This window comes from Aphelocoma coerulescens, chromosome 20 (genome assembly GCF_041296385.1).
Source record: "Aphelocoma coerulescens isolate FSJ_1873_10779 chromosome 20, UR_Acoe_1.0, whole genome shotgun sequence".
NCBI classification, from domain to species: domain Eukaryota; kingdom Metazoa; phylum Chordata; class Aves; order Passeriformes; family Corvidae; genus Aphelocoma; species Aphelocoma coerulescens.
In genome coordinates, this window is record NC_091033.1 from 2,677,282 (window position 1) to 2,704,929 (window position 27,648).

At 50.7% G+C, this 27,648-nt stretch overlaps 1 protein-coding gene across 1 annotated transcript; it reads left to right on the forward strand.

The window, feature by feature from the left end:
- CEP250 (centrosomal protein 250) lies at positions 1 to 27,648 on the forward strand. The gene is made up of 31 exons (XM_069034430.1): positions 1 to 117; positions 708 to 764; positions 1,456 to 1,538; positions 2,105 to 2,270; positions 2,948 to 3,054; positions 4,316 to 4,543; positions 5,130 to 5,226; positions 5,707 to 5,805; positions 6,538 to 6,699; positions 7,006 to 7,184; positions 7,647 to 7,829; positions 7,959 to 8,103; positions 8,380 to 8,526; positions 8,706 to 8,936; positions 10,376 to 10,569; positions 10,930 to 11,057; positions 11,251 to 11,420; positions 12,156 to 12,335; positions 12,945 to 13,079; positions 13,356 to 13,499; positions 13,956 to 14,236; positions 17,296 to 17,455; positions 18,035 to 18,347; positions 18,740 to 18,867; positions 19,122 to 19,242; positions 19,856 to 20,010; positions 20,870 to 23,386; positions 25,013 to 25,168; positions 25,559 to 25,672; positions 25,837 to 25,887; positions 26,898 to 27,648. Exons 1-31 carry the CDS (start codon positions 1 to 3, stop codon positions 27,186 to 27,188), a joined length of 7,239 nt encoding a protein of 2,412 aa, XP_068890531.1. The 3' UTR covers positions 27,189 to 27,648.

Below are 27,648 nucleotides of genomic sequence, written 5' to 3' on the forward strand. Positions count from 1 at the left end.
ATGGCGGGCAGTGCGGGGCGCGGGGAGCTCAGCCCGGGCTCGCTGCGGCGGCGGCTGCGGAGCGCGGAGGAGGCGCAGCAGCGCCAGGCGGGGCTGGTGCGGCAGCTGCAGGACGAGGTGAGGAGCGGGGGGTGCCCGGCGGCGGGGCGGCAGCCGCCCGTGCTGCCCGGGGCACTTGGCGGGAGCCCGCGGGGCCTCCCTGGGCGGGCGGCGCCGAGCTCGGGGCGGGGAGGCCCCGGCACCGCCCGTCCCTCCGCGGTCTCGCTGCCGAGCCCCTCCTGAGCTCGGTGCCTGCAGCATCGCTGCTGTTCGCCCCCGTCAGCAGGGTTTGTCCCGGGCAGGAGTCGGGCCGGTTTGCTTGCAAAGCAAGTTTGAAAACTCATTTCGATCGCTTCAAGGACCCCCTTGAACAGCCAAACGTTGGCTGGGGGTACGTGGGGGCCGTAGGTCAGGCAGAGCTGCCTGCACCTGTCCCATCGTTCCGCTTGCTGTCTGTCTCAGGTGAGCCGACAGCGCTACGTGTAAAAGAAGCCCCGCCTCAATCTCTGTCATATTAAAGTGAAGCTTCCCTATATTGCATTGACTTCTTGTTGAGTGTATCAGCATCACTGTGCTTGGGCTGTACAGACTCAGTGAAAAGTTAATGCACGGGGAGCAGAGTCTATTAGAAGCTGCTTCTCTCATCTTTGTTCTCTGTATCCATTCAGGTACTCCAGTACCAGACCTGGTGTCGAGAGTTGGAGCAGCAAGTGAAAGCTGGAGGGGTGAGTGTGCAGGTTGTGAACTAAAGAGAGTGTATCTACTGTTCCCAAATGCAGACCAATAAAACCCCTTCACAAGCCAATGATGGGAAAGCAGATTTTTACCGTCTGAGGGTTTAGAGAAGCGCTATGAGTTTTCCATCAGTGTTTTGTCCAGTTGCCATTCTTAGAACAGTCAGTAGTCCCAGAAATGCCCGTCCAGAAAACCCACTTGAGGATTTTGATTTTGTGAAAGAGTGCTTTATTGGAGTTACATTTGTCCTGGGCCTCAGGAGAGGAGTGTGCTGCGTGTTACGTGGTGCAGCTGTCCTGGAGAAAGAACCTGTTGAAACAGCATTGTGGAAGGCAGGAAGGCTGGTGTTCAATATACAGAACTGGCTCTATGCTTTTCTTTCTGCTTCATGGCTAAAGTAAACCTAGAAACGAAAGAGTAGGAGAATAGGAGAGCATTCCCAGGCTTCAAGTCAAAGTCAACACCTGAGGTCATCAACTGAGGATATGTAGCAGTGGGAGAGTGAGGAGAGCTGCTTAGACTAACACCCTTCCCGTCCCCTCCTCCCTGTAGTCACAACACTGTTACACCTGGAAGAAGCCATAAGCTCCTGAGATACCCAAAAAATGGATGGGAAAATGGTGGATGCAGACAGTGGTGAAGGAAACACCAGCATTTGACTAAACATTTCCTTTCTTAAAGGGATCCCTTCCAGGCAGGTGGGAAGCCACAGCAGACCACAGCCTGGAGAAAGCACTGCTTCAGGTGGAAGAGGAGCAGCAAAGGTACAAGGAAGAAGCATTTCTTCATACTTGGTATCCTGGATGTTCATGGAAGTGAGGGAAAACCTGTCGATGCTACCTGGTCTCCCCAAGGGAAGCGGTTGGGCAAGCTGCTTTGACAGGAGAAAGGTCCACAATCTGCTTTCTGTGGTGCAGTAATAGTGCTGTGTGCTGAATGGCTCTGCTTTGAGTGGGGAGGTGGTGTGTGTATTCCGGGTGAAAGGTCCCTTTCCAGCCTAAATTATTCTGTGGTTCAGTAGATGAACAAGTCTGGACAGTGCTAAAGAAAGCGATATATCCAGTGACCATCAGCATGAAGAGGGGGCAAGTTGTTACCTGTGGGCATTGTCAAGGTTGAAGGGGAAACCAAAACCATAGATGGAAATTGAAAGCTTAAAGCACAGAGAAACAAATGAGGTTTTCATCACAAAGAAATGTTAGTTAACCCTAGAAAGTGCTTTTAATGCCTCTCAGACAACAAGGTCGGTGTTGAGGGAGCTGGAAAATCACAGGGATGGTGAAGAGCTGTTTGTTCAGTGACCTCATTGCTGTTTCTCTCTCTTTCCAAGGTGTGAGAATCTGGCAGAAGTGAACACACTCCTGCGGGAGCACCTTGATAAAGCCAGCGAGGTTAATTCCGCCCTCAGAGAAGATGTTGGAAAGCTGACGGTGGATTGGATGAAGGCCCGGGAGGAGCTGGAGTTGAAGGAGAGTGAATGGCGCAGTGAACGTGAGGTGAGGATGAGCTATGGGAATGGCAGCCGTGATGCCAGAAGGGAATGGGAACGCGTTCTGCTGCTGGCATAGAGAACTTGCTGTGTGGAAGTTGTGGCTCTGCCAAGGATGTACTGGTGCTGGACAGGGGTGTGGGAGGGAGGAGTGTCAGCAGATGGTGCTCGGGGGAGATGCCCACCTGCTGTGACTGCACTGCTCGGTCGTGAAGACAGAGCTGGGCACTGTAGGGCAGTCACAGGAATGCTTGTCTCCTTAATACTTCCTAAATCCTTGTTTTGACCAAGGGAGACCAGTCTGTATGTGTTCAGATCCAAAGTGGCCAACAGAAGAACAAGCCAGGTGTCCTGTACTGACCGGCTGTTGTAAGCCAGCCTGACACTTGGCTTGGAGGGGCTTGTGTTTGTCTTCCTCTGCCGAGACTTTGAGACACCTCTGCAAGGCAAGGTGATGAATCATGATCAGCTTGCTTTGCTGCTACCCACTGCTACAGGAGAAGTATGGATGTTCCCTTCTTGGCAGGTCTGCTGTGAGCCTCTGTGGTACCTCTTCAGTCCCTGATGCCCCTGGTGCAGTAGTTACTAAAGGGCACCTGGTGATGATGTTTTACTTTCTCCTGAGAGATGTTACAGTGACAGTGAAGGCTGAATTGGCATTTCTTTTTGTTTTTGCATGTTTAGCTTTATGACAACTACTTAAGGGGGGAACATAACCGTCTGCTCAGCCTGTGGCGTCAGGTGGTGACCTTCCGCCGCCATTTCCTGGAAATGAAGACTGCCACGGACCGGTGAGTGGAAGTTAAGGCGAGATCTTCTGCTGAAAAAATGTGGCTTGCTTGCTTTTAGGTCCTGCTTTTTGACCCTCGATGTTGCATTAGTTACAGCAAGAGGTAGGATTTCACCTTTGGCAGTCAGAAGCAATGCCATTCAGCATGCTTTGGGCTGTTCTTAGAAGAGTTACTTGCTGCTGGTTTTTTCAAATAAACTTGAAGGGCTTGGGCCATGAGGACTGCAGAGGCCCTGAGCAGGTGATGACTGTGGTGATGTGTGGGCATATGAACACAGGTACTGGAATGTGTGGACACCTGGGAAGAGACTCACTGAAGCTGTGCATGCAGCATACAGAGTGGTCCCTTTCATAAAACTATGAAAACCTGCCTTTAAAAAATCTTACCAGGTTTCTTTTCCCACTGCTCCTAAGAGAAAGATCATTAATGCATATTTTTTCCCTTTTCTTTTCTTGCATATGTTTATTCTGGTCAATCTGTATCTACTTACTCCTCTTCCAGCATTGTTGAAAGAAAGAATAGCTTCTCTACTCTGTTACTGCATTTGGCCAATTTATTTTGCTTAGTTTGATACCTCTTTTTATGATTGTTTTGTTGTTCTTGGGCTCTCTGAGGTTCTTTTCTCCCATTTGCTTTCTACACCAAGAAAAATAGTGTAGCCATAATAGTACCTTCTTCTGGTGTCAGCATGCAATTTCAAGCTCTGGGTTACTGTCAGCCATTTGTCTTATTTGATTATAAGTCTTCCATATTGTGTAGTGCCCGTCTGACCTGCTACTTAGTCCTTGTGTTGTTTGTGCTTTTATGTTACAGCATTTCAGGCTGATTCTTACACCACCTTCCTGAAATGTTTTATTATATAGGTACAGCCTTGAGCCTCTTAGCAGTCCAAGTGGGAGTGGTAACAGAGCACTTAAGAGCACAGTGTATAAAAGCTGGGGATCTTGGTAAAATTCCTGATTAATGATAATTAGAGTATGTTAATAAAAGTAATTAGAGGTGCTTGAGGCCTTCTGGCCTGTGTCATATCTTACTTTTATATCTGAGGAGAAAACAGACTCCTCACTTGATTACCTGGTCAAGTCATTGCTCAGCTGTCAAGATGTGTCCTGTTCCCCAAGTGTCAGATGAATGACTTGTCCCCAGTGAAGATACCACCTCGCCTGCCAGCTCTTCCTGATGCCTGATTGCTTGCTTCAGAAGTGAGTCAGCTGATAAAGATGGTGGAGTGAACGGTGGCTCTTTCTTGGTTCCTTTTCAGAGATTTGTCAGAGCTGAAGGCAGAACAAATGAGGCTTTCTGGGTCTATTCTTGTGAACTGCTCCCGCCTGAACTCCTGTGTGCAGCTCAGGGAGTCCATCACTCTGGGTAAACCTGTCCTGAAGGATCAGGCAGAGCAGCAAGTGGAACCAAAAATAAACCAGACAGCTCAGGAAGTGATAGCCTTACAAGTCAGGTGGGACATGGAGAAGAAAGAGCTTCAGGACAGGTAAAGGTGTTCTAACTTTGCTATTACCAACCTTATCTTTTGCGGCAGCTTCTTGGATTCACGGCTGGGCTGTGCTCACATTTAGAACATACCCATTCTGCACAGCCCTGCTTCTGTCCCCAGTCAAACTCTTGCCTTCAACAGAAAGGATGGAAAAAAGTATCTGCCTGACAGAAGCTCTTCCAAGTAAGGCAAGACTGGAAAAGAGATGGCCTCTGATAGTGCTTTTGCTGTTAACTGATTCTTGGTGAAAAACTTAGTTCAACATAAAGAGGGTTGTTTCTTGTACAACCCTTTTACTACTCAGGGCTGTGCTGATGGAGCTGGGAGGAATTTGCCTGGGGCTGTCATGAGCACTGTAGCACCTCAGTGCTGACAATTCCTTGCAAGACTGAGTGCAGAGGCCTTGGGGGCAAGAAGTACCATTTTGCAACATCAAGCCTATTAACCTCTAGAGATGAATGCTGCCTTTGCTGTGTTTCCTGGGTTGAACTTTTCTCTGCTATGCTTTGGGGACCTGCTTGGCTCTTTAACAGGTGCTGGTGTGCAAAGCTTTTGGAATGGCACATAGACCTTCTCTTCTCAGGGTGATGGAGCTCTCAGCCTTGCTTGTACAGTCTCAGAAGCAGAACGAGGAGAAGGAGAAGACCATGAAAACACTTAACGACACAGTGGAGATTCTAGTATGTTTTATCTTTACCTGGGAGATAGCCCAGTCTTTGCTCTCCAGCCTGAACACAGAGGTGTGGCTTCCTCAGGTGAAACAGTGGTGAAGATGCCCAGTGTATGGGAACATCAGGCACCTTGCCAAAGTACTCCTTCTATGTTTGGCAGATGTGGAATCAGTCCAGGTGCAGGCAGTGGCAGAGGAACTGCCAACAGTTCAGGTGTCTTCCTCTGAGAGGTGACACCAATGCTTTTGTGCCTGGACTTTAGGTCTCTGGGGATCAGAGTTCCTTGGAACTGACAGTTTAATAGGAGTCTATAAAAACTAGCTGTTGGTCCTCTTAGTTTTAGCAAAGAAGAAGTGGAATAGTTATGGGCAGGAATAAACTGGAATCACTAGACCTGAGACTTACCAGTGTGACAATGCTACTGAGGATGGGAATGCTGCAGATGGGAGCAGCTCTTCCCTGCCCACCCTTTCTTTATTCTGTTCTCAGGAATCAAGTTGGATAGAGAAAGAATTTGCAGCTTCATTGACTAACAGTGCCAAAGAAGAGAATCTTTTCCTTCAAAAGCTCATAAAAAATATCACTGAGGTGAGTACAGAGACCACATCCCTGTAAATTTGATTTTAAAGTACTTGAGCAAGGCAACAGAGTGGCCCAGGGACTAGAGTTAGTACACAACATGTATCTGTGTTAACTGCCATCGCCTGTGTAATTTTTAGACCACTTTTCTGACACAGAACTTGTTATAGCTTGTGAGTTTGCTGTCCTGTGACAATTCAGCTGAGTCACTAGAAGTTTCAGTAACTTTGCCTTCACCACCCCACTAAGGTCTCTCTTGGACTGTGTTTTCCTGACATTTGTATTCCAGTGTTTCTTGGGCAACTCCCCCACCCTCTTTGAGCAATGACTCTGTTGTTCTTCAGACCTTTATGAAAGGTCACTTTCTCAGTCGATACATTTGCCAACTCTGCTCCTTCCCTCTGTGTTCACTGACCGTTATAATCTCCCCAGAATCACAACTTTCAGGGGTAACCTTAACTTAGTCCTAAAGTTCTCTTAATAGAGAAGGGTTTAATTGTCAGCTCTTCTACACAGCTGCAAGAAAGTGAGTGTTCGGGCAGCCTCCAGCCCCTTCACACTTGTGAAGAGTAGCTGTATTCAGAAATCCCTGGAGTACTTGTAGCCACCTTCTTTGTGGACCGAAGAAATTAGAGAACTGAGTTTTTGATGACTCCAGGATAAAATGGGAGGAAAAGGAGAACAAGATAAAGAAACCCAAGTAAAAGGAGCAAAGACTAACAGCTAGATGTGGGCTTTCAGATGGTGTTAGACAACAGTGACAGCATGGTCAGCATTATCTGCACTGACAGTTCCCTGCATGCAGACTCTGGAGACATCTTCTCAGCTCCAAGATCTATTGATACAGGGCATGCCTTTGGATTGGTTCTGGAAGCACTGGCAAGGATGCGAGGGGCAACACGGGTGAGAACTTCTGTGTCTTCCCCAGTGGCCACAGGCTCAGTGCTGAGGCCTTGCTCAGCTCGACACCTTTCCATTCTCTCAGCCACCTGAGGCGCTTTCTCTCGCCTTCATACTCATGGTCCTGCACTGCCTTGCTGGTCTCCCCAGCTCTGTGTTCCACTGCTTTTCTCTCCTTGATGCCCACCCCCTCAGCACAGCTTTTGCCTTCAGGGGAGCTGTCTCTGCTAGCTGCTTCTTCCAGCTCTCTGGAGCACCTTCCCTGCTCCTTATTGCTCATTTGTGCTCTTTCCCTGCCCATTCCTGCAGGCCCTGAGAGAAGAGCTTTCTGCTAGGCAGGACTCAAACAATTTCCTGCTGCAGCAGCAGAGACATCAGGAAGAGAAGTGCAGGGAGGTGCAGCAAAGGCTTGAGCAACTGGAGGAGAAATGCAAGAAGTCCAGCAGCCACCAACAGCACCTTCAGTCTTTAGTAGAAACACTCAGAAGGTGAGTGTTTCCTCCTCTTCCTCCTCCTCCTGCGTTCCAGAGGCAATCTGCATCCAGGTCTGGGAGTTCAGAGGTGTTCTGGGCGAAGAACTCACCTGCCCTACCATGTGTAGGCCTCAGTGTGGCTCTTGAGCATCGTCCTGTCAGGGCTTTTCATGCTCTACTGTGACTCCCAAGGCTGCCTGGGAGATGCACAGCGATGTTGGAATAGAAGACTCCTTCCTCTCACCGTGCTGCTTCCCTGAATTCTGTTCTTTGAGAGCCCCTGTCCAGCCACTGCTTCTCACTGAAGGAAGGCAAAATCCTGCCTTCCTTTCCCTTTGCCTCTGGAGGATTTCCTTGGGAGGGAAAGAGCAAGGTCTTCCTTAGCCCACTGCCCCCAGCTCCATTGTGGAGGGCTGAAAATGGGATCGATGGCTCTTCAGGCCTCTTCCTTCTTCTGACTGAGCCTTGTCTCTGCAGTGACTGTGAAAACCTTGAGAAAACTAGGGAAGACCTACAGCAACAGCTTGGAATAATGGAGCGAGAAGCCTCATGTCTGCGTCAGAGTAACACTGAGCTGCAGCTGAAGGAAGAGGCAGCCCAGGCAGAAAAGGCAGAGCAGCAGGAGAGGATGGAGAGAGTGCACCGTGAGCAGGAGCTTCTGTGAGTATTAAAGCTTTCTCTGGGCAGTGCTGGGCTTGAGGAGGCCCAGTGTAAAGGAATGAATGGTGCCTGCTCCTCTCTTGTAGCATAGACTGTTTTTCTATAAAAACCTCTTTCCCCTCCTCACAGAGTGAAGGACTTGGCTGCACTGGAGGAAAAACACTCACTACTGCAGAGTGAGTTGGTAGTCAAGAGACAGACACTGGAGAAATTGCAGCTTCAGAAGGATCTGCTGGAGCAAGAGAAGGATGAGTTTGCTGTGGCTCTGGAGAAGGTATGGACACCTTATTCCTAGACAGCACCTGTGGGAGAGGGAGTTGTGCCAGGCAGATAAGCCCAGATGCTGTTTCTGACAGTAGAAGAGAGGGACACTGTTGTTGTTCTTGGAAAATGGTGATCCAGCCAGACAGGCTCTTTGGGGGCATTGGTCCCCATGAGCTTATTGGGAGCTCTGCCCTGGCAGTAAGTCAGAGACGGGGGAGGTGGAGTTGCTGCCTGCAGTCTGGGATTTTGCTGCTCTTGTTGTCCCATTGTTCTTTTGCCTCTCCAGGCAGAGCGGTCAGTGGCAGAGCTGACAGGGGCTCAGAACAAGCTGAATGCTGAAAAAACTGATCTACAGGCTGCAGCAGCAAAGATGAGCAGCATCAATGAAGCTCTTGCATTGGACAAAGTGCAGCTGAACAAACATGTGTGGCAGGTGAGCAGAGTTGCCAGAGATACTGCCAGGTGTTCGTCTCCAGCTGCAGCTGCTCCTCAGCCTTCTTGCCTCGGGACAGTCTGACCAACTGACTGTGGCAGTGTTCCTTTTGTGTCTGAGCCAATCTTTCATAGTAATTCTTCCTGTACTTTATTTCCTTTATGCTTCTGTGACTGTAGCTGGAGCAAGAGAAGGAAGTTTTGTCTGCTAAAGTGGACGAGATGGAGAGAGAAAAGATCTCTGAGCAGGAGAAGCTGAACTTCTGTGAAAGAGCAAATGAAGAGCTCTGTGTAGAGAAAGCCCGGCTAGAGCGGCTGCTGAAGGAAGCAGAGGAGCAACAGGAGCAGCTGTGGATGGAGCTGAGGACACTGGGAGAAGAGAAAGCAGAAACCCAGGAGAAATTCCGTCAGGTGAGACCAGAAACGTAGTGCATCCGTGTGGACATTTGGCTGCTTGGATCAGGAAAGCTTTACCTGTTGGATTCTGCAGTGGTTTTGTTGAGAGGACACATGGTAGTACTAGAAGTCACTTTGTTTGCTCCTTTTTGGAAATGTGTGGGTGCCTTGCAGAGCTGTTCTGCAGTTCTCAGAGTTGTCCCCTGCTTCTACAGAGTCTTCTAGTTCACCTTTGTTGGCCTCTTTTTTGGCTCTTGATCAGCTGCAAAGAGATGATTATGTTGTCCATGAATCTGAGTAGATGGCAAAAGATGTGACCAAAGAATCAAACTGTGTAGCTCTGAATCCTTTTTCTGAAACAAAAAAACAGGTCTGCATGTTTCTGTTGATGCTTTTTGTCATGAAGTTGGAGCGGGTCCAGAGAAGGGATTGGAGCTGGGGAAGGGTCTGGAGCACAGGTGTGACAAGGAGTGGCTGAGGGAGCTGGGGGGGGCTGAGCCTGGAGAAAAGGAGGCTCAGGGGGCACCTTCTCGCTCTCTCCAACTCCCTGTGACAGGAAGGTGCAGCCAGGTGAGGGTTGGTCTTTGCTCCCAGGGAACAAGGGACAGGACAAGAGGAAACGGCCCCAAGTGTGCCGGGGGAGGTTTGGATTGGGTGTTACAGGAGAGCTGTGAGAGAAGGGTTTGTTTCTGATGGTCTCTGTCAGACAGTCTCAGTTCTGGAGTATGTGGTAGGTTTGGCAAATACCCAGCAGAGGTTTTGCTTTTGAAGAGAAAAGCTCAAAACCACAGTGTAGTCTTCAGGCTTGAATACCAGCAAGGGCCATGAGACACCTTCTTTGTGTAAGACAAGTAAATGGTATTGTTGGTGTGAACTGCTGCACAAAGAGAGTCTGCTTTGGCCACATCAGCCAGACTGCCATCAGTCACTAAAGGACTGCTCACCACAAGAGCCGTTTCCCTGCCAGGCATGCCCTCGTTGCAGAGAGCTGCTTTGCACACTGGAGGAGGGGACACTTTGATGTGGGTTTTGTCCGAGAAGGAGAAACCCTGTGAATTTTCACTTGCTTCAGCAAGCAAAATTGCTTTCCTCAACCATCCTGAAAATGTCCAGCACTGGAATAGATCCTGATAGACATTTTGTTTGCCAAGTGGCAGTTGTGGAAGATGCAGTATTTTTGGGTGACAACACAGAATTTGGGGCAGGGATGTTTGTTGGGAAGGAGCAATCTGGTGCCAGGCAAGCCAGCAGGGCCTGACACAGCACTTCCAAGGTAACAGTGCCAGAGGCTTTTGGCAGCCCAGGGTATCGGAGCTGCAGAGGGCAGATGCTGTGAAACTTTGAGCCCAGAGCACAGGAGCTCCCTGTCCTCTGGCTGCCTGCGAGGTGGCACTGGCTGGCTCTGCACAGGGCTCCTGAGGAAGGGCTCGAGCTGTACCTTGTCCTGCTTCCAGGTTTCCCAGGAGCAAGAGTCATTGAGCAGGGCTCTGGAGCAGCTGCACCAGGAATCCTCTGGCCAAGGGCACACACTGGCCCAGGTGTGCAGAGAGAAGGAGCTGCTGGGCCGGGAGAAGGCTGCCCTTGAGGGCCGACTGGCAGCCATGGAGCGTCACCAACAAGACCTTTCCAAGCAGCTGGCAGAGACCAGGTAAAGGCAGGGAGGAGACCCTGAGCGGGACAGGGCTGAAGGGCTGTAACGATAAAGGTGGTAAGCACTGCACAGGGGTTTATTTTATCGTCTGTGCTTTTCAGATGTAGACTTGGCTGTTGAGGTCACGCTGGGCTGGGCTGTCTGTGCTGTGCCAGGCCATAAGGAAGGCCTGGGCACTCCCTCAGAGGGCCCTGCTTTGCTACTGAAATGGCACAAATGGGCCTTCTCTGTACAAGTTTCCATGCGACCCGTTTTGCATTCTCAGGCCTGGGCATCTTGAGCCACGTTGTCCTGGAATAACTGCCCGGGAGTGTCAGGAGCGAGCAGCTCATGTCTCTCTGTATTTGCAACCTGTAGGTCAGCGAAGGAGAGCCTGGAATCCAGCCTGTTTGCTGCTCAGCAGCAGATATCCCAGCTGGAGATCACCAGCAACCATCTGGAGGCTCAAGTGCTCACAGTCACACAGGCCAAGGAGGCGCTACAAGGTGAGAACCTCGTGTGCTTTGTTTGTGGTGCCGCCCCACCTAGATAGAGAAGCTGCTGTAAAGCCTCCTCTGTCTGCAGGGCTTCTGAGGAGCGGTGGCGCTGGAGGCAGGGCCCTCCTACGCTGACACTGAAAGGGCCTGAGTCAGTAAAGGCAGTAAAGACTCTGAATCTTGCTGTTGGTCGTGTTTGCAGGAGAAGTGAAGTGCCTCCAACGTGAGCTGGAAGCAGAGAGAGCTCTCAGGAAGCAGGAGCAGGAAGACACAGCACAACAGCTCTTGCAGGCAGAGCAGCAGTGTCACAAAAGCCTCAGGCTTCAGGGAACTGCTCAGCAGGTGGAAATAAACAAGCTCCTGCAAGACCTGGTAGGTGACAATACGCTTCTGAATTGTCCAAGCCGGCCCTGGGGGCTGGTTTAGCACCAGCAGAGCCTGAGGGTGTGAAAGGGCAGCAGTCCTCTGCCAGAGGCCTCCCGCTGCTGGGCCGGGCAGGAGAGGCGGCGGCTCGGACTTGGAGGCGCGTGAAGACCCACAGGATGGTGCTGGGCCAGTAAATGCAGCCACGGCTTCCGTGAGGGCGTAAGGCGAGTTCCAGAGCAGCTTGGGCAGTGCCCACCCAAAGCGTGGCGGCCCAGGGCAGGATCTTCCCCGAGTCCCACCTGCCACGGAGCAGATGCCAGCGTGGAGCAGATGCCAACAGTGCTGCTGGCTGCAGGCGTGGGAACTCGGTTCCTGTCTTGCTGTGCTCCCACGGTGGACAGAGGGATTAGCTTTGGGCTGGAAGCAAATGGAACAGGCCCCGGTCCTTCAGTCCTTGTGACTGGGGCATCAGGGTGCCAGAAGGTGACACCTCCTTTTCTGAATGGTTGGACTCAATGCTTGTGCAGGTCTTTCCCAACAGAAATGATTCCATGGTTCTGGGATCCTTGCACCTGCTGAGCCTCCTTTTAAATTCCCTGACAGGACACGGTTTCTGGAGAGCAGAGAGCCAGTGCTGTTGTCTTTTCAGGTTGGGGTTTGTGGGAGGGATGAAGCTTCACGTTTTTCAGCGAGGAGCTTGCCTGGGGACTTCAACTTGAAGATTTTTCCTCCCCTCCTCAGTCAAGTGAGCGGGAAAGGTACCATGCAGAGATGCAGGAGACGCTGCAGCAATGGGATAAAGAGAAGGCAGAGAGAGAGCAGGAGCACGAGAAGGTGCTGTTTGAGATGAGGCAGAAAGTTGCCACCCTGCAGGCTCAAAGAGAAGAGGAACGAACTGGATTTGAAAATGCCAAGCGAGAGGTAATGATTGTGCAAGGAGAATTGGTGTGATTTTTTGCAAGGCTGGAGCTGTGGGAGATGGCAGGCTATGGGGCTGTGTGGAGCATGCCCTCCATGTCTTCTACATTGAATTTGGGGAGGTGAAAGGTGAACAGGGCTATCTTTGGGCCCAGGAATGAGCCCTCTCACAGGAAGCCCGGCAGAAACATCAGCTTTCCGTTGGGATTTTTGTGCTGCTCTTGTGCTCTGTTTTCCTAAGACTTACCTCGGAGGATCTTCACTGTTCTCTTAAGGGTCCTCTTTTGGTGTGTACTGGTCGGTGTCCATAGCCAAACTGAGTTTGTAGGACTTTTCTTTTGTGGGCACAGGGAGGGCGCAGCGGGAACGCTGACAAGAGACAAATCTTTTTAAAGACTCGCCTGGAGTATTTCTGAACAGCAACCCAGAGATGTCTCCTGGGCTGTGTTCTTAGTCACTTCCTGGGAAGCTGTGTCCCCCCCAGGGCAGACAGTGGCCCAGGGGAGCAGCAGCCGAGTGCTCTGAGAGCGCGTGAGCCCATCAGTCTTTGCCTCTTGCCACACAGAGTTTGCAGGGGAAGTGTCAAGCCCTCTGCTCTTTCCTTCTGTGCAGGTCCTGCTGGAAAAGCAGAAGGAGAAGAATTCTTTATCAGAGACACTGCTCCAAACTCAGGGACAGCTAAGCCAAGCCTGCCAGCAGGTGCAGCAGCTCAGGCAGGAGGTGAAAGAGCAGCAAGAGAAGGGGCAGGTAAGTCTGAGCAGGCAGGGAACAGAGTGCAGGGCAGTGGCAAGGGCACAAAAGGCAGGTGCTGGGAGTCAGGAGGCAAGGGCTGCTTCAGGCCCTGGCAGCACAGAGCCTGGCAAGCTCCAGAGCTCAGGCCCGGGAAGCAAGGCTTACAATGGAAGCAGAGCTGGGTAGAGAAGCCAAAAGAAGTCGCTGAAGGAATGGGATTTTGAGAGAGCAAGTGGGAAAAGCTGAGCCTGAGGGCAGGTCGCAGGAAGTTGCTCTGCATTTTGTTGCCAGACCATCCAGGCAAAGCTGCAAGCTGAGCTGCAGGAAGCTCAGGGGGAGATCCAGGCAGCGCAGAAGAGGCACAAGGAAGAATTACGAGGCATCAAAGAGGAAATGAATCTCCTCCTTGAGCAGAGGGAGGCTCTACAAAAGCAGGTGAGTGAAAGAGCAGTGGCACCGCAGCATCCAGCAGGGGGTCTGTGCCCTTCTTGCTTTTCCATGGCAGAGCAGCAGCTGCTGGGGTGGTCCCTGGGGCTGCCTCGTGCTCTGGGCTCCTTGGCAGCTGCTCTGAAGGACCCTCGGTGCTCTGCTGAATCTCAGCTGCTGCCCTGGACAGCTGGGCTAGTCCTCTGGGCTGTTGGCCAGCAACCATCAGCACGGATTCCTGCTGGCCTCTTCTTGCTGGCCTTGGTGTGGGAGGTGCTTTTTCAGGTGCCCTTGGTGGGCCACGTAGAGATTGAAACAAGTTGTCCGTATGCATTGTGAATCTGGTGCTCTGAGGACAGGGAGAAATGGAAAGTTGGCCTTTGCCTTTTCTCACAGCCTCTGGTGTGGCTGACAGTGACAGGCTGTGGCTGTAGCCTCTGACTGCTTTGTTCTGTTTGACTGGAGGTGGGAGAGTTGACATCTCAGCTGGCAGCCTCCAGAGAGTCCCAGGCAACGATTGTTCAGAGAGCCCAGCAAGATGTGAGGGAGGCCCAGGAGCAGTCAAGGCAGAAGCTGTTGCAGGTTGAGCAGCTCCAGAAGATGCTGGAGGAGGCAGAACATCAGAACAAGGAGCTGCAAGTGCACCTGAAGAACTTGGAGATGGAAAGGAGTCAATGGGAAGAAGTGGCATGCCAAAATTCGGGACTTCAGGCTTCCTTGGATGCCCTAGAGAAGGAAAAAGCCAGGTAAATGAAAGCCTGTGGGACTCTGCCTTGTGGGAATGGATTCCCTCTTTGCCATCTTTGCACCTGCCAGGGGCTCTGGCAGCATTTCCTACGTGGCAGAGTTCTGAACTCTCCGTGCAGACGCGTCTGGTTGTCTGGATGTTGTGTTTCATTTTCTTTTCTTTCAAGCCTTCAGTTAGAGTTTTTCTGAAGACAAAGGCTTTTGGAGTAGCTCTTTCCCTCTAGGGGTGTGTTCTGTTGTGAGGTGGGTGTGCTAACACTGCCCAAGCTGCAGTGTAAGGAGCTGGACACATCCAGCAGCTCCGCCTTGGGTCCTGTAACTTGAAGCCTTTGGGATCTGGAGCAGCCTGGCATCCTGATGCCTTTGCTTGGCATAAGACACGTTAAACCCATGATTTGTTATCTAAGCCAGGTGAACAGAATCACAGAATGTGTAAGGGTGGAGGGACCACAATCACTCATCCGGTCCCACCTCCGTCCCTCAAGCAGGGTCATCCCAGAGCACGTGGAACAGAGTTGTGTCCAGAGAGTTCTGGAATATCTCCAGTGAGGGAGACTCCACACCCTCCCTGGACAGTCTGTTCAGTGCCCAGTCACTGCACAGGAAAGAATTTCTTCCTCCTGTCCAGGTTGGAGCTCCCTGGGCTCAGGCCCTGCCCGTGGCTCTGGTGCCATTGCCGGGCCCCGGAGCAGAGCCCGGGCCCTGCCCTGAGCCCTCCCTGCAGCCAGGGACACCCAGGGCTGAGGGCCCCTCTCAGCTGGGGCTCCTCTCGAGGCTGAGCAGCCCCGGCTCCCTCAGCCTTTCCTCATCAGAAAGATGCTTCTGTCCCTTCCTTATCTCTGCAGCCTCTGCTGGCCCCGCTCCAGGAGCTCCCTGTCCCTCCTGTCCAGAAGAACCCAGAACTGGACACAGCACTCCAGATGTGCCTCACAGGGCTGAGGAGAGGGGCAGGATCCCCTCCCTGACCTGCTGGCAATGCTTTTCCCAGTGCTTCTCAGGATCCCAGTGGCCACCTTGGCCACAAGGACACACTGCTGGCTCGTGGGGAGTTTCTTGTCCACCAGGGCCCCCAGGTCCTTCTCCACAAAGCTGCTTCCCAGCAGGTTGGCTCCAGCCTGTGCAGGTGCCTGGGGCTGTTCCTCCCCAGGTGCAGGACCCTTGTTGAGTTTCAGAAGGTTCCTCTCTGCCCATCTCTCCAACCTGCTGAGATCCCTCTGAGGGGATGCCCAGTGACCCTGATGGGGAGGCATTGGCTGCCTCATCCAAGTCATTGATGAACAAGTTCAACAATAGTGGGCCCAGGAGTGAACCCCGGGGGACACCACTAATGACAGGCCTCTAACGAGGCCCTGTGCCACTGATTACAACCCTCTGCCTTCTACCCTTCTGCCAGTTCTCAGTCCAGCCCATTGTCCACTCCTCCAGCCCCCACTGCCTGCGTTTCCCCAGGAGGATGTTGTGAGAGACCGTGTCAAAAGCCTTGCTGAAATCAAGGTAGACAATATCCACTGCTCTCCCTTCATCCACGCAGGTAGTTGTTTCATTGTAGAAGGCAATCAGGTTGGTCAGGCATGATTTACCTTTAGTGAATCCACGCTGACCATTCCTGAGCATCTTCTTGTCCTTCCATGTGGGTAGAGGTGGCCTCCAGAATGAGGTGCTCCATCACCTTTCCAGGGATTGAGGTGAGCCTGACAGGCCCATAGTTCCCTGGGTCCTCCTCCATGCCCTTTTTGAAGACCAGAATGACATTTGCTTCCTTCAGCTTTCAGGCACCTCTCCTGATCTCCATGACCTTTCAAAGATAATGGGGAGTGGCCTCTCTCTGGTGTCCACAAGCTCCCTCAGCACTCGTGGACACATCATGTCAGGGCCCATGGACTTGTGGATGTCAAGTTTGCCAAGGCAGTCACTAACCCAGTCCTCCTTGAAAGGAAAGTCTTGCCAAGGGATAGTCTTCCTTCCAACATGCCTTTAGCCTGGTCTCCTGGGCCAGAGATCCCTGAGGGCTGGTCTTGTTCAGTACAGACCAATGCAAAGAAAGGCACCGAGGAACTCTGCCTTCTCTGCATCCTCTGTTACCAGGGTCTCTGCTCCATTTAGGAACAGACACACATGATCCTTGTGTGTTTTCCTTTTGTGATTGTTGTATTTTAAAAAGCTCTTCTTGTTGTCTGTGACATTCTTGCCCAGACTTAGTTTCAGGTGGGCCTTGGCCTTCCTTGTCTCATTTCTACTTACTCCGACTATCTGTCTATATTCATTCCAAGTGGCCTGAGCTTCCTGCTTGCGCTTGGGGAATGACAGGAGTTCTTTGCTTATCCACACAGATCTCTTGCCCTCTTTGCCCAGTTTGTTGTTCACTAGGATGCCGTGTTGTTGAGCCTGGAGGAAATGATTCTTGAATATCAACTTAGACCCCTTTACCCTGCAGGGCCTGTTCCTATGTGCTTCTTTCAAGAAGATCCCTGGAGAGGCTAAAGTTGGTTCTCCTGAGGTCCATGGTTGTAATCTTGCTTGCTGCCCTGCTTTTTCCTCACCCCCAGCTGAACACCACAATCTCATTCATAGGCAGTGCAGCCAACGCTGACCCCAAGCTTCACATGTCCAACACGGCCTTCCCTGATTGTTAGGGTAAGGTTGAGCAGCATGCTGTTCCTTGGGGGATCCTCCACTGCCCGTGACAGCAAGTTGTCATCGATGCTTTCCAGGAACATCCCACACTGTGTTGCTTCTCTAGCTGATGGCAGGGAAGCTGAAGTCCTGCACAAGAAGCAGGGCCTGTGACTTTGAGGTTGCTTTACGTTGCCTGTAGAAAGCCTCATCCACTTCTCCTCCTGTTCAGGTGGCCTCTAGCAGACACCCATAGCAATGTCACCCTTACTTGTCTGTCCTTTTATCCTGACTCGTAAGCTCTGGACTCGCTCATCATCTACCCCAAGACAGGGCTTGACACGTTCCAAGTGTTACCTCACATAGTGGTCAACTCCACCACCCACTCTGAGGCACCCAAGGGACATGAATGTCTCTCATGGCCATCTGTTGCCTCGCTCCACAGGCTGACTCTGTCTCTGGAAGAGAAGGATCTGAGCCTCAGAACCCTGGAAGAAAAGAACCTGGCCCAGATCAATCAGGCATCTCAGCTTCGTTCTGCTCTTCACCAGGCTGAGGAGCTCCACACAGAACATAGAAGAGAACTGCTGGATCTCAACACCCAGGTAATCTGTGCCCTGGCATCCTCTTCTCCAGGGACACACATCATCACCTTTGGCTTGGAGGCCCCAACTGCTTTCCCCTCCCAGCAGCATCCACTGTTGCCGTGTTCTGCCCCGGGGTGCTGCTGCACCCACAGGCCAAGGCTGGATCTGGTGTCTGCTGCCGATGTTTTCCTCCGTTCTCTCCCGGGTCCCAGCAGGAAATGTGGGAGGAGAAGCAGCAGCAGACTCCTTTGGAGCTTCTCCATCCCTCTGTTAGCAGTGTTGTCCCAGATGGAGTTGGTGCCTGTGCTGGGCACCGAGCAATGTGGGCACACAGACGTGGCTATGGCAGGCTGGGGAGGGCACTTCCAGCGCAGCCAGTTCAGCCGGTGTTCAGAGCTGCAGCCTCAAGGATGCCCATTGGCTCCCTTTCCCTATTTTCAGGACACTTGTTTCCACTGGAATCCTTGGCTCTGTGCCTTCTGTTTTGGGCATGTTTTTTTTGCCTGAAGTAATTTCTCCTTTGTTGCTTGCTCTACTGCCTGCTCTGCTGCCTCAGGAGCAGCCCTGTCCCTGAGGCTCTGTGCATCCATCTTCCAGATGCGGGCCCTGCAGAAGGCAGTGCTGGAGATGGAGGCTACCCAGGCAACTCGAGAGAAGCAGCTGCTGCAGGAGCTGGAGGAGTCCCGAGCAGGAGAACGGAGCTTGAGGGACTCTGTGCAGGTGCTGGAGGCTGAGGTGTCTGAGCTGCGTAGGAAGCTCCAGAGCTCTGAGAACAGAGCAGAGGCCTTGGCCACAAAGTGTCAGCAGGCCAGTGGTGCTCACCAGGAAACTCAATCCCAGCTGGACAAACTGCTCCTGGTTCTCCACCACGTGATCAGGGATAGCAGAGACTTGGTCACCTGGAGCTCAGGCAAGTGTGGGAGGCTGGGAGAGCAGGTGGAGCGAGGGGGTGGTTCCTGGTCATCCTGGTATGACACACTCACCCTGTCAGTTCAGGCTGACTCAGGCCTTGGGAAGTCTTGTCTCCCTGCAGAGACACAAGTCCATGTTTGTTTGTAGAGAAGTGATTAGAGTCAGAAGGGAGAAGGGCCCAAGTCCTGTCAAGCCACAGGGCCCATGCAGTTGTCTTTGGGGCAGTGCTGACATTAGTGGTCATCAAAATAACATCAGCCTGTGACACACATCCTGCTGCAAGGCGAGCTCTAGGACAATGACAAAGGCACCTCCTCCTAGGTAGAAAGAGGCCTTGTTTGTTGGAGACTGTTGGATTAAATCTTGAAACAGAATGTCTTCTCTTTTCAGAAAAGGGTCATGTCTTGGGCCTAAGTGCTTCTCAGGATGGGGATGTCCCCGCAGAGCTCACAGTGGACAGAGTGTCAGCAGCTCTGCAAGACCTGCAGCAGCACCTGGAGCATTCCCAGAAAGATCTGGTAATATGCACCCAGAAATCCTGTCCTGCTGCTGGGCTGCTGGACAAGCAGAGTGCCAAGGCCAGGATGGGTGGAAGTTCTTGTAGGGGGGTTGTCTCACTAGCATGGGGAGGAAGGAGGATCACGATCACATCTACCAGTACGGTCCAGCTGCCCTCTCCCACCTGGGCTATTTCTGCTTTAGTGTTTGTAGCCCTTTGTCGCCTGCCAGCAGTGGCACTGACAGGTGATTCTGTTCCTCTTGCCTCTTCCAGAATGATGCAAGGAAGAAGATACAGGCCTTGGAGCTGGAGCTGGGCATGGGGCAGGCTCAGAGGGACAATCTCAGAGCCAGCAATCAGGAGCTGCTGAAACAGTTGGAAGAAATTCAAGCAGGTACAGCTTCACCTCTCCCACCCGCTGCCCCATCCTGTCCCAGCAGGGATCTCTGATGCCACACAGAGGAAAAGGGCAGTGCCCAGAGATGGCAGAGGGGAAGAACAACCAGCAGGAGATTTCTCCATCCAGTGCCAGTGAAAGCTTTTTCTCGAGAAAGATGCCGTGGCTGGCAGTGCCATCTGGCTGTGCTATGGCTGATCCCGTGCACAGGTGGTGCCTTTCAGGTGCTGTGTCTGTGCTGAGGAGCTGTAGCTGGATGCCTCAGCTCGATTCCCCCCAACTCCAGGCCCTGACAGAGCCCCCAGGCTATTGGCCTCTCTGGAGCAGGGCTGCACAGGCATCCCCGCTCCTTTGTCTCTCTTGGACTGCTCACTCTGCACAAGCCCAAGAGGAAAGACACTTTCCTATTCCTCTGAACCTTGCCCCTTGGATTCCTGCTTTTTTCTCTGCCTTGAAGTTTCCTTCATTTCTGTCAGCTTTGGAAGCCCTTGTGGCCTTAGGGGCTGGCAAACACAGGCAGGCCAAGAAGACAGTGCTGTTGTCCCTGCAGGATGCACATCAGTTTGCCTTTGCTTTGCTGTTCTCATTCTCCTTCTCCTTCCTGCTGCAGCGATGTGGAGGGCAGAACACCAGAAGACCTCTCGAGAAACTGCCCTGGAGAAAGAGGCCATTGCCCTGAAGGAAGAGGGTGTGACTCTTTGTCAGGAGGTGGCATCTCTGCAGAGGAAACTGGAGAGCCTGGAGAAGGAAAGGAAGGATGTGCTGGTGAGAACGGCAGATGCCATGAAGGGCCATTTCCTAGCTATGTTTGGCCCTTGTGTTAATAGTTCTAAGGAGCACCTCTTTCCAGCTGAGCTTTTCAAACTGCATTCTTCTGAATAAGGAGGAAAAGATGTCGTAGTCATGTCAAAGCCAGTTAGTGCTGAGGCTGCTGGTTTTCCTCCATGCTGGAGTTTTGTGCCCTCTAGTTCTCAATGTCCACACTGTCTCTATGGACATTGCATGGTCTGGGCAATTCCTCGTGTCCAAACCCACGTCCAGATTTCAAATACCTGGACCTGGAACGAGAGGTGAGAAGGCCAAGTTTGCTGTTAATAGAAAGGTGTTTGGCCTTGGCCATCAGAGAGCAGCCAGTGGGGAGAAAAGAGAGAAAAGCAAAGTGCTGATGCAGATAAGGACGTGTGCCTGCAAGGGGAGAACTCGTCCTGAGTGGCAGCAGAGAATGACAGACTGATGTGGCCATTGCTGCTCCAAGAGAGGGCAGTGGGGCTCTCGGGGATGGTGCCATGGAAACTCTACACAGGAGAGCTCAAAAACCACTCCTGTCACCCCAGCTGCAGGGAATGAAATGTTGGGGGTGTTTGCTCTTCCCTTTCTCCCTGCTGGAGAGCACATCCTCATGGCACTGCCTAAATCCTGCTTAGCGTGGACTTGGAATCCTGGCTGCAGTTCTGGCAGCTGCTCCCCAAAGGAACACTCGAGTGGAGCTGCAAGAGGTCGGGGAAGGGCAGAAAGGGAGCTGGGATGGGCTGAGTGAGCTGGGAAAGACTCAGCACAAGGGCGTATGGTATGAAAAGCAAACCGAGAGAGGGAATGAGTGACCCTTTTTCTCCCTGTTTTGCAGCATGAACGGGACAGGCTGCAGGCAGATAAAGAAAAACTAGAGTGTGAGATAAAACTTCTGGAGGAATCAGTCACAGCCTCTGAAACCCAGGCAAATACAGCAATAGACAGGAATCACTCCCTTGAACAAGAACTCCAAAACGCACTGTCCATGTTAAAAATTAAAAATGAGAAATTGGAAAACCAGGGGAAGAAAATGGAGATTCTCCAGAAAGAAGCAGCAGAGACCAAAGCTTTGCAGGAGCATCTCACTCGTGTGACTGCCATCCTGTCTGAGAGGGAGGGAGAAATTAAGTTGTACCAAGAGCAGATGAGAATGCTGGAAAAACAGAAAGAAATGCATAAAACTTCTCTTAATCAGGTTATTAAGGACATAACAGAGAAAGAACAGAAGACAGAATCTCAACAGGAACAGATACAGGAGCTGGAGAAGCAGCAAGAAAAGCAAAGGATTGTTTTAAGCAAAATGACCCAAGAGCTGGAAGAGAAGGATCAGGAGATCAGATCCCAGCAAGAACTGATAAGGGAGCTGGAGAAGCAGCTGGAATTGCAGAACTCTGCTGTCAGCAGGATGAGTAAAGAGCTGGAGGAGAGACACCTGGAGATCAAATTCCACGAGGAGAAAATAATGATTCTAGAACAGCATGGTGCAGTACAAGTCAGAAATCTGCTTGTGGATCTTGATGATATGAAAGGAAACCTGAAGGAGAAAAGGTTGGAGCTTCTTTCTCTGACTCAGCAGATTCAAGAACTGGAAAAGGAGAGAGAAGATGTGAAATCTCTAAATGCTAGCCTTGAACACCTGAGGGCTGTTCTTAAGGACAGAGAGAGTGAGTGTGACACTCAAAGGGAAGAGTTAAGGCTCTTGCAGCAGCACAAGGAACAGCAGGATGGGCATTTGGAAGAGCTTCTTGGTAAAGTAGAAATCATGACACTTTCTTTATCTAAAAAAGATCAAGAGCTTGAGTCACAACAAAAGCAAATGCAGGAAGTTGAAGAACTCATGGAAGTGCAGTTAAGGACTGTGCGTGACCAACTGGAGCAGACCTTAGCAACATTGAAAGAGAAAGACAGACTTATGGACATCCAAAAGCAACAAACAAGGAGCTACGAGGAAAAAACAGAAGAACAGATGAATGTCTTGCACAGAGACTTAGAATACTCTAAGACAATACTGAAAGAAAAGGATTTAATGATTGAATCTCAGAAGGAACTGATTGAGACCTTCCAAAAAGAAAAGCAAGGCTCTGAACAGCAGAAGCAAATTCTGCAGCATCTTCAAGTGGAACTAAAGGAAAAAGAGCAGGAAATTTTGTCCCTTAGAAAGCAATGTGAGGCATGCAAGGAAAAGGAGGAAAAGCATGAAGCTGAGCAAAGAAATTTCCAAGCAACAACACTGACTCTGAAAGAAAAAGAGGAAAAGATTTGGGTTCTGGAGGAGGCCATCACAAAGCTTCAACAGCAGAAGGAAGAGACAGCAGTGCAGACTAAAGCCATACTGCATAAACTAGAATATGCTGAATCTTCTCTTGAAGCTAGAGATCAAGAGATAGTGTCTTTGCAAGAGCATCTCCAGGACCTTCGAGAGCAGAAGGAGGTGGCAGGCAAGCAGGCCAGAAGTCTAGAGCAGGATCTAGACAAAGTGAGCCAGATGTTGCAGAAGAACCATTTGGAGTTCCTCAAGCAGACAGAGCAAATGAACACATTCCAGCTTCGTGAAGAAAGCGTGAAAGTAGCACTAACATCATGCCAGAAGCAAGTGACTCTGCTTGAGGAACTGGTGAGGAAGAAAGATGAAGACAATGACACTCTTAGGCAAAAACTCCAGCACCTTGAAGAAGAACTGAAGACTTTGCAGAATCTCCAGCTTAGGCTAACTGAGAAGAATGAAGAGGTTAGACATGGTGGAAAGCAAGAGCTCCTGAAAGAAGCCTTCCCTGAGAGAGAAGGAGAGATCAAGGCTCAAAGTGAGAAAAAGCAGTTAGAAGAGGAAATAAGAGGTCTTCGGGAAGATCTCCAGCATGTTCAGCAGACTCTGACAAAGAAGGATAAAGAGATCAAGTACCAGACAGACAGAACCAAGTATTTAAAGAAGACTCTGATAGAGAGAGAACAAGAACTTAGGAAGCAGAGTGAACTTCTGAAAGAATTAACATTGGCTTTGCGATGGAAAGGTGAAGGGGAAACCCTGAAAAAACAAATCCAAAAACTCCAAAAATGGGAGGAAGAGGAAGTAGAGAAGAGGAACATTCTCCAGGAGAGAGACCATCTCTTGCAAAGGCAGAAGGAAATACCCCAACAGTTGGAAGCTGAGAGGGAAGCCAGTGGTGAAGAGTTGGAGTGTGTGGCTGCTGCTTTGAATCAGAGAGAAAGCAGAGAACATGAATGGAGAGAGAACGCTCAAGTCCTGAGTGCTGCCCTTAGCAAAAGTGAAATGGCCAATGGGAATCTGAAGAAAGAAATAACCATCCTGCAGAGAATGGTTTCAGAGAGAGACACAGATCGATTTCATCAACAGGTAAGCACTGGGATTGATCTTCAGTCTATTCAAACATCCCTGAGGGATTCCAATGAAGTTTCCCATGAAGAGGTGGGATTCTAGATCCCTGTCAGTCTAGGCCTGCTTGGGCAAAGCAGCCCGGGCTGCAGCAGGCAGCCTTGTTTGTCTGCCTGGCTCCAGCCAGAGACCACTGGCTGCCAGATTGTTTGCTGGCATGCCTGGAATGACTGAGGCAGCTCTGGAGCTGTTATTCAAATCAGCTCCAGGCCAAAAGCTGGGCATGGGGAATTGCTTCTCCCGTGCCCAGGCAAGGGCAGGCAACACGTGTGGGTTGGATTTGGTGTGGAAAAGAATGGAGCAGGTGAGCAGAGTGATGGACTGAAGTGAGCAGAGTTCTGTAGCGAGGGCTGAAGAGCAGCTGCACTGCTGGAGCTTCGAGGATGCTTCCCGAGATGGAGATTTCTGAGGGACAGCTTTTCCAGCATATTAAAAGAATGGGATTTCTATTATTGCCTGGTCAGGTTAAATGCTTAATTATGCATTCAGGACATGTTTGTACTGCCATCCAAAAATCATGGGAGGCAAATTTGTGTGTCTTTCTCCAAAGTGACTGACTCATGTCCTGCTAGTGCAACAGCTGCAATAGCCTGTGCTGCAGCTTTGCCAAGAATTTGCCTATATTCTAGTATTCATTAGTATATTGGCATGTTAAAAGTGCACTAAGAAAACACTGTATTTATGCATTATACATTTACTTATGACTTGGGAAATACTACTTGCAGCCTGATCAGGATGCTGACAAGTATTGTGTTCTGTTGATGGGAAGTAAAGAAGTGACAAGGGTAAGAAATGTGAAAAGAGCAGGAGATTTTAGTTACATCCATGTAGGTCAGGTATGCAAGAGCATTCAGTCAGGTAATGCAGTTGCATACACACAGATTGGTTTAGTGCTGATACCAAGACTACATTTATAGGTGCTCCAAGGAGCAGTTCATGAAGAAAAAGCACAAAGGGGGAGTTGGTGCCTGACTAGGTTCAGAGCAGTGCATATGGCCTGATTGATAACATGATATTTTCAACAAGCAGTTGTGTATGAGGATGTAACAGGCAAAGAGAATAGAGAACAGAACCATAGTTTTATCACTGCAGAAGTACATGCTTCACCCACATCTTGCACATGGTTGGTTGTCTAAGGACAGAGAGCAGAACTGTAGGTAAGAGAATTTACAGTGATGGTCAAAGAGGATGACCAAAGATGGTAAATAACTTCCCTGAGAGGAAGATGTAAATGTGTAAGTCTTCACAACCAACAAGAAATGGCTGAGAGAGAGGGAGGTGGAGACACAAGAGAACTTTGTAAAACCATGAAGTGTCTGGATAGGAAATCAGTGCTTCCAGTCTCTCAAAACCAGAATGGGGAACACTGAACAAAACTATTGGGAAGCAGATCCAGAACAAACTACTCAATTCCCCAATGGGAGTTGACAGAGGGCCCCTAGAGTGTGTTGTTTTGGCCTGTGGACAAGGAGGAAAAGAAGGACCAGTCCATTCTTGTTGTGGTCACTCTCCCCGATGTATTGATTGTAACACCCTTCTAACCTTTATGTAGCATCAGCTCATGGAATCTCCTCTCTGAATGCCCAGCAGGCTGTTGCCAAAGGGGAGCAGCTGTCATGGCTCTCAGAGAAGAGACTCATGTTGCAGAGCCTCGAATGTCTGCAACAAGCAGTTGCAAGGCTGGAAGATGAAAAGGTGGAGCTCAAGCAACAAAACACTGAACTCAGAGGGACTCTCGAGCAGGTAAAGTGGGCTTTCACTGCCTCTGCAGAGCCTCAGGCTCCTCTGGATCATGACTCGTGTGCCCAGGCAGTGCTTTGGAGTCCTCTGCTTGTTTCCTTGCCTCTCCCTGTCCCTGCTGTGGGCACACCCCTTTGTTTGTTCTCTCTGTTGTGGCAGCCCATGGCTTTCACAAAGGCACCTTCAGTCCGCTGCCTCCCTCCCTGGCCCCGTGTCCCCGGACACACACTGGCCTCTCCTGCACAGCCCCCAGCGAGAGCTCTTTGCCCCCAGTGCTGTCTGGTGCAATTGAGGGTCTGTGAGCAGAGATCTCCTTGCCTTGATGTCCAGAGGTCCTTTTGCCCCATGTTTGCTGACAGGTTTCTGTGACCCTTTCTCCCATCCAACCTGCAGGTGGAACATGAACGGAGGAGACTGAAGAGATGTTTTAGGGGTCGATTACTCCCCGATACCTGTGGATTTTCTCTCTCTGAGTCTGAGCAGCACAAGTTGCCCACTTCTGGACAGGTGAGAACAGCATTTTCTTTGGTGTGAGGAGGCTTTGGTCATACAGAGGAATGATGGGAAATCCCAGTGGCAGCAGCCTTCCAGCAGAGACTTAATAGAAGTTGAATATCGCCTGTGGCCATGACCAAACAGACTAAAAAACCATCCTTTCATTTTCTTCACAGGAGGAGTCTCATGCTCACTGCAGTCAGCGCTTAGCTGAGTTACAGAACCAGGTGAGGAGTAGGAAAACTCCCATCAAAGGCTGCTGTGGCTGTACTAATGGGCACAACTGTGCCTGCTGCTACAGCCCAAGTTGGGTTTGGCTGTCAGGAAGTGAGTACAGCAGGTATTGTCAGTCATGCACCTGTTGGCAACAACCAAACAACATCCTTTGCCTTGGTCTTATCTCTGACTTGTCTAAAGATCAGGCAGTGGGGGAGAGGGATGGGATGAAATTCAGAACACTGGAAATCATCTGAAAATACCAGAATCATAGAACCATAAAATGCTTAAGATTGGAAAAGCCCTCTGAGATCATCTAGTCCAACTATTAAGCCAGCATTGTCAATCCCAACACTAAACCATGGCCCTAAGCCCCACAGCTGCTTGTTTTCTGAACCCTTCCCTGGGCAGTCTGGGCCAGGATGTTCTCCTTTGTTGCCTGTTTCCATTTTCTCTTGACTCCGTAACAGTGGAGCTTGCATTTTAGCAGAGATCCAGGGATCTGAGGCAATGCCAGAGGCTTACTATTCCACTGGGCTTTGTTGCCCACATTGTGCTCTGCTCCTGTGTGGAATGCTCTAAAGTTTGAGAGAGGGAGAGTTCGCTCCTTGTTCCTCAGCTGCCTGTCCAGGAGCTCAAATAGAAGAATCTTCCAGGAGCTCAGGGGAGCTGCAGCCCTCGTGCTGAGGCACAGCCTGTGGAGAAAGGGGTCAGTGGCCAGAATGCGTGCTTTGGGAATCAGAGCTGGGTTCCTAAATCCTGTCAGAACTCTCTCTCCCCGACCTGTGGTGGCTGAGGGTTGTATGAGGGAAGGGTTTGCCAGCCATGAACTGGACTTGTTGATCATCTGAGCTCCGTTCAGGGGCAGTGTGGGAGCCTGTTCCTTTCCCCTTCCCCAAGGGCAGAGTGTTGGTGAGGGCTGGAGTTGGAGGCTGTGTCTGCCCCCACAGCCGGTACCGTGGGGCTGCGGATGCTCCTGCCCACGTGGGCTTGTCTGAGCTGGGCTTTCTGCCTCTTTCAGGTGTCCTTGCTGCAGTCACAGCTGGCCCGAGACCAACAGCACCGGCAGAACTACATTGAGAGGTGTGCAAGGACCAGCCAGGAGCTGTCAGACCTTCACCAGGAGCTGTCCTGCTCCTTTGCAGCTGTGCTCAAGGAGCCCAAAGCTGCTGTTCTGGAAGCAGAGACTCGGAAGCTGGATGAGTCTCTGAGCCTTAACTCTGCACAGACATCCCTGGGCCATCAGTCTCTGGAGAGACATCCCAAGCATCCAAGAGCCAGACCTGCCAGAAGCGATGATGACCTGAGGTAGCAGCACCTGTGGTCTCCATTTGAATGGAAGGATTTCTGCTAAGACAAAGAGCTCATGGATATGAGAAATGGGATCAACTCCTCAGGGCAGGGCTACTCCCTGCCTTTTACATCTGTTCGTCTCACATTCAGCTGGTGTTGTCAAACCTCACCTTTTGTTGAGGATTAGGATCTATGAAGCATTATTTCGTGAAGCAGATGATTTCTGGGGACAAATTGTGAATATGTGAGAACAAAGACATAGGTAAGGAGAGAGAATGATGTATGGAGAAGGAAGCCCAAACAAGAAATGCATAATCCCTGAACAGTAAGACTTGTGAGTGCATCTGTTTGAGGGCAGCTACTCAAAAGGACACAAAGACTGCGCTACAAACAATTAAAATAACAGTGTTTGTGGTGTTTGCATTTGCAATCATCTCCTAGAGCCAGACATTTTAAAATTTTTTTAATAAATTTTTTTT

Excerpts from the sequence above, each read along its gene's own strand:
- CEP250 (XM_069034430.1), top strand. The coding sequence starts at position 1 with ATGGCGGGCAGTGCGGGGCGCGGGGAGCTCAGCCCGGGCTCGCTGCGG. Across the intron at positions 2,271-2,947 it reads AATGGCGCAGTGAACGTGAG|CTTTATGACAACTACTTAAG; the intron begins GTGAGGATGAGC and ends TTGCATGTTTAG. Across the intron at positions 4,544-5,129 it reads AAGAAAGAGCTTCAGGACAG|GGTGATGGAGCTCTCAGCCT; the intron begins GTAAAGGTGTTC and ends TTCTCTTCTCAG.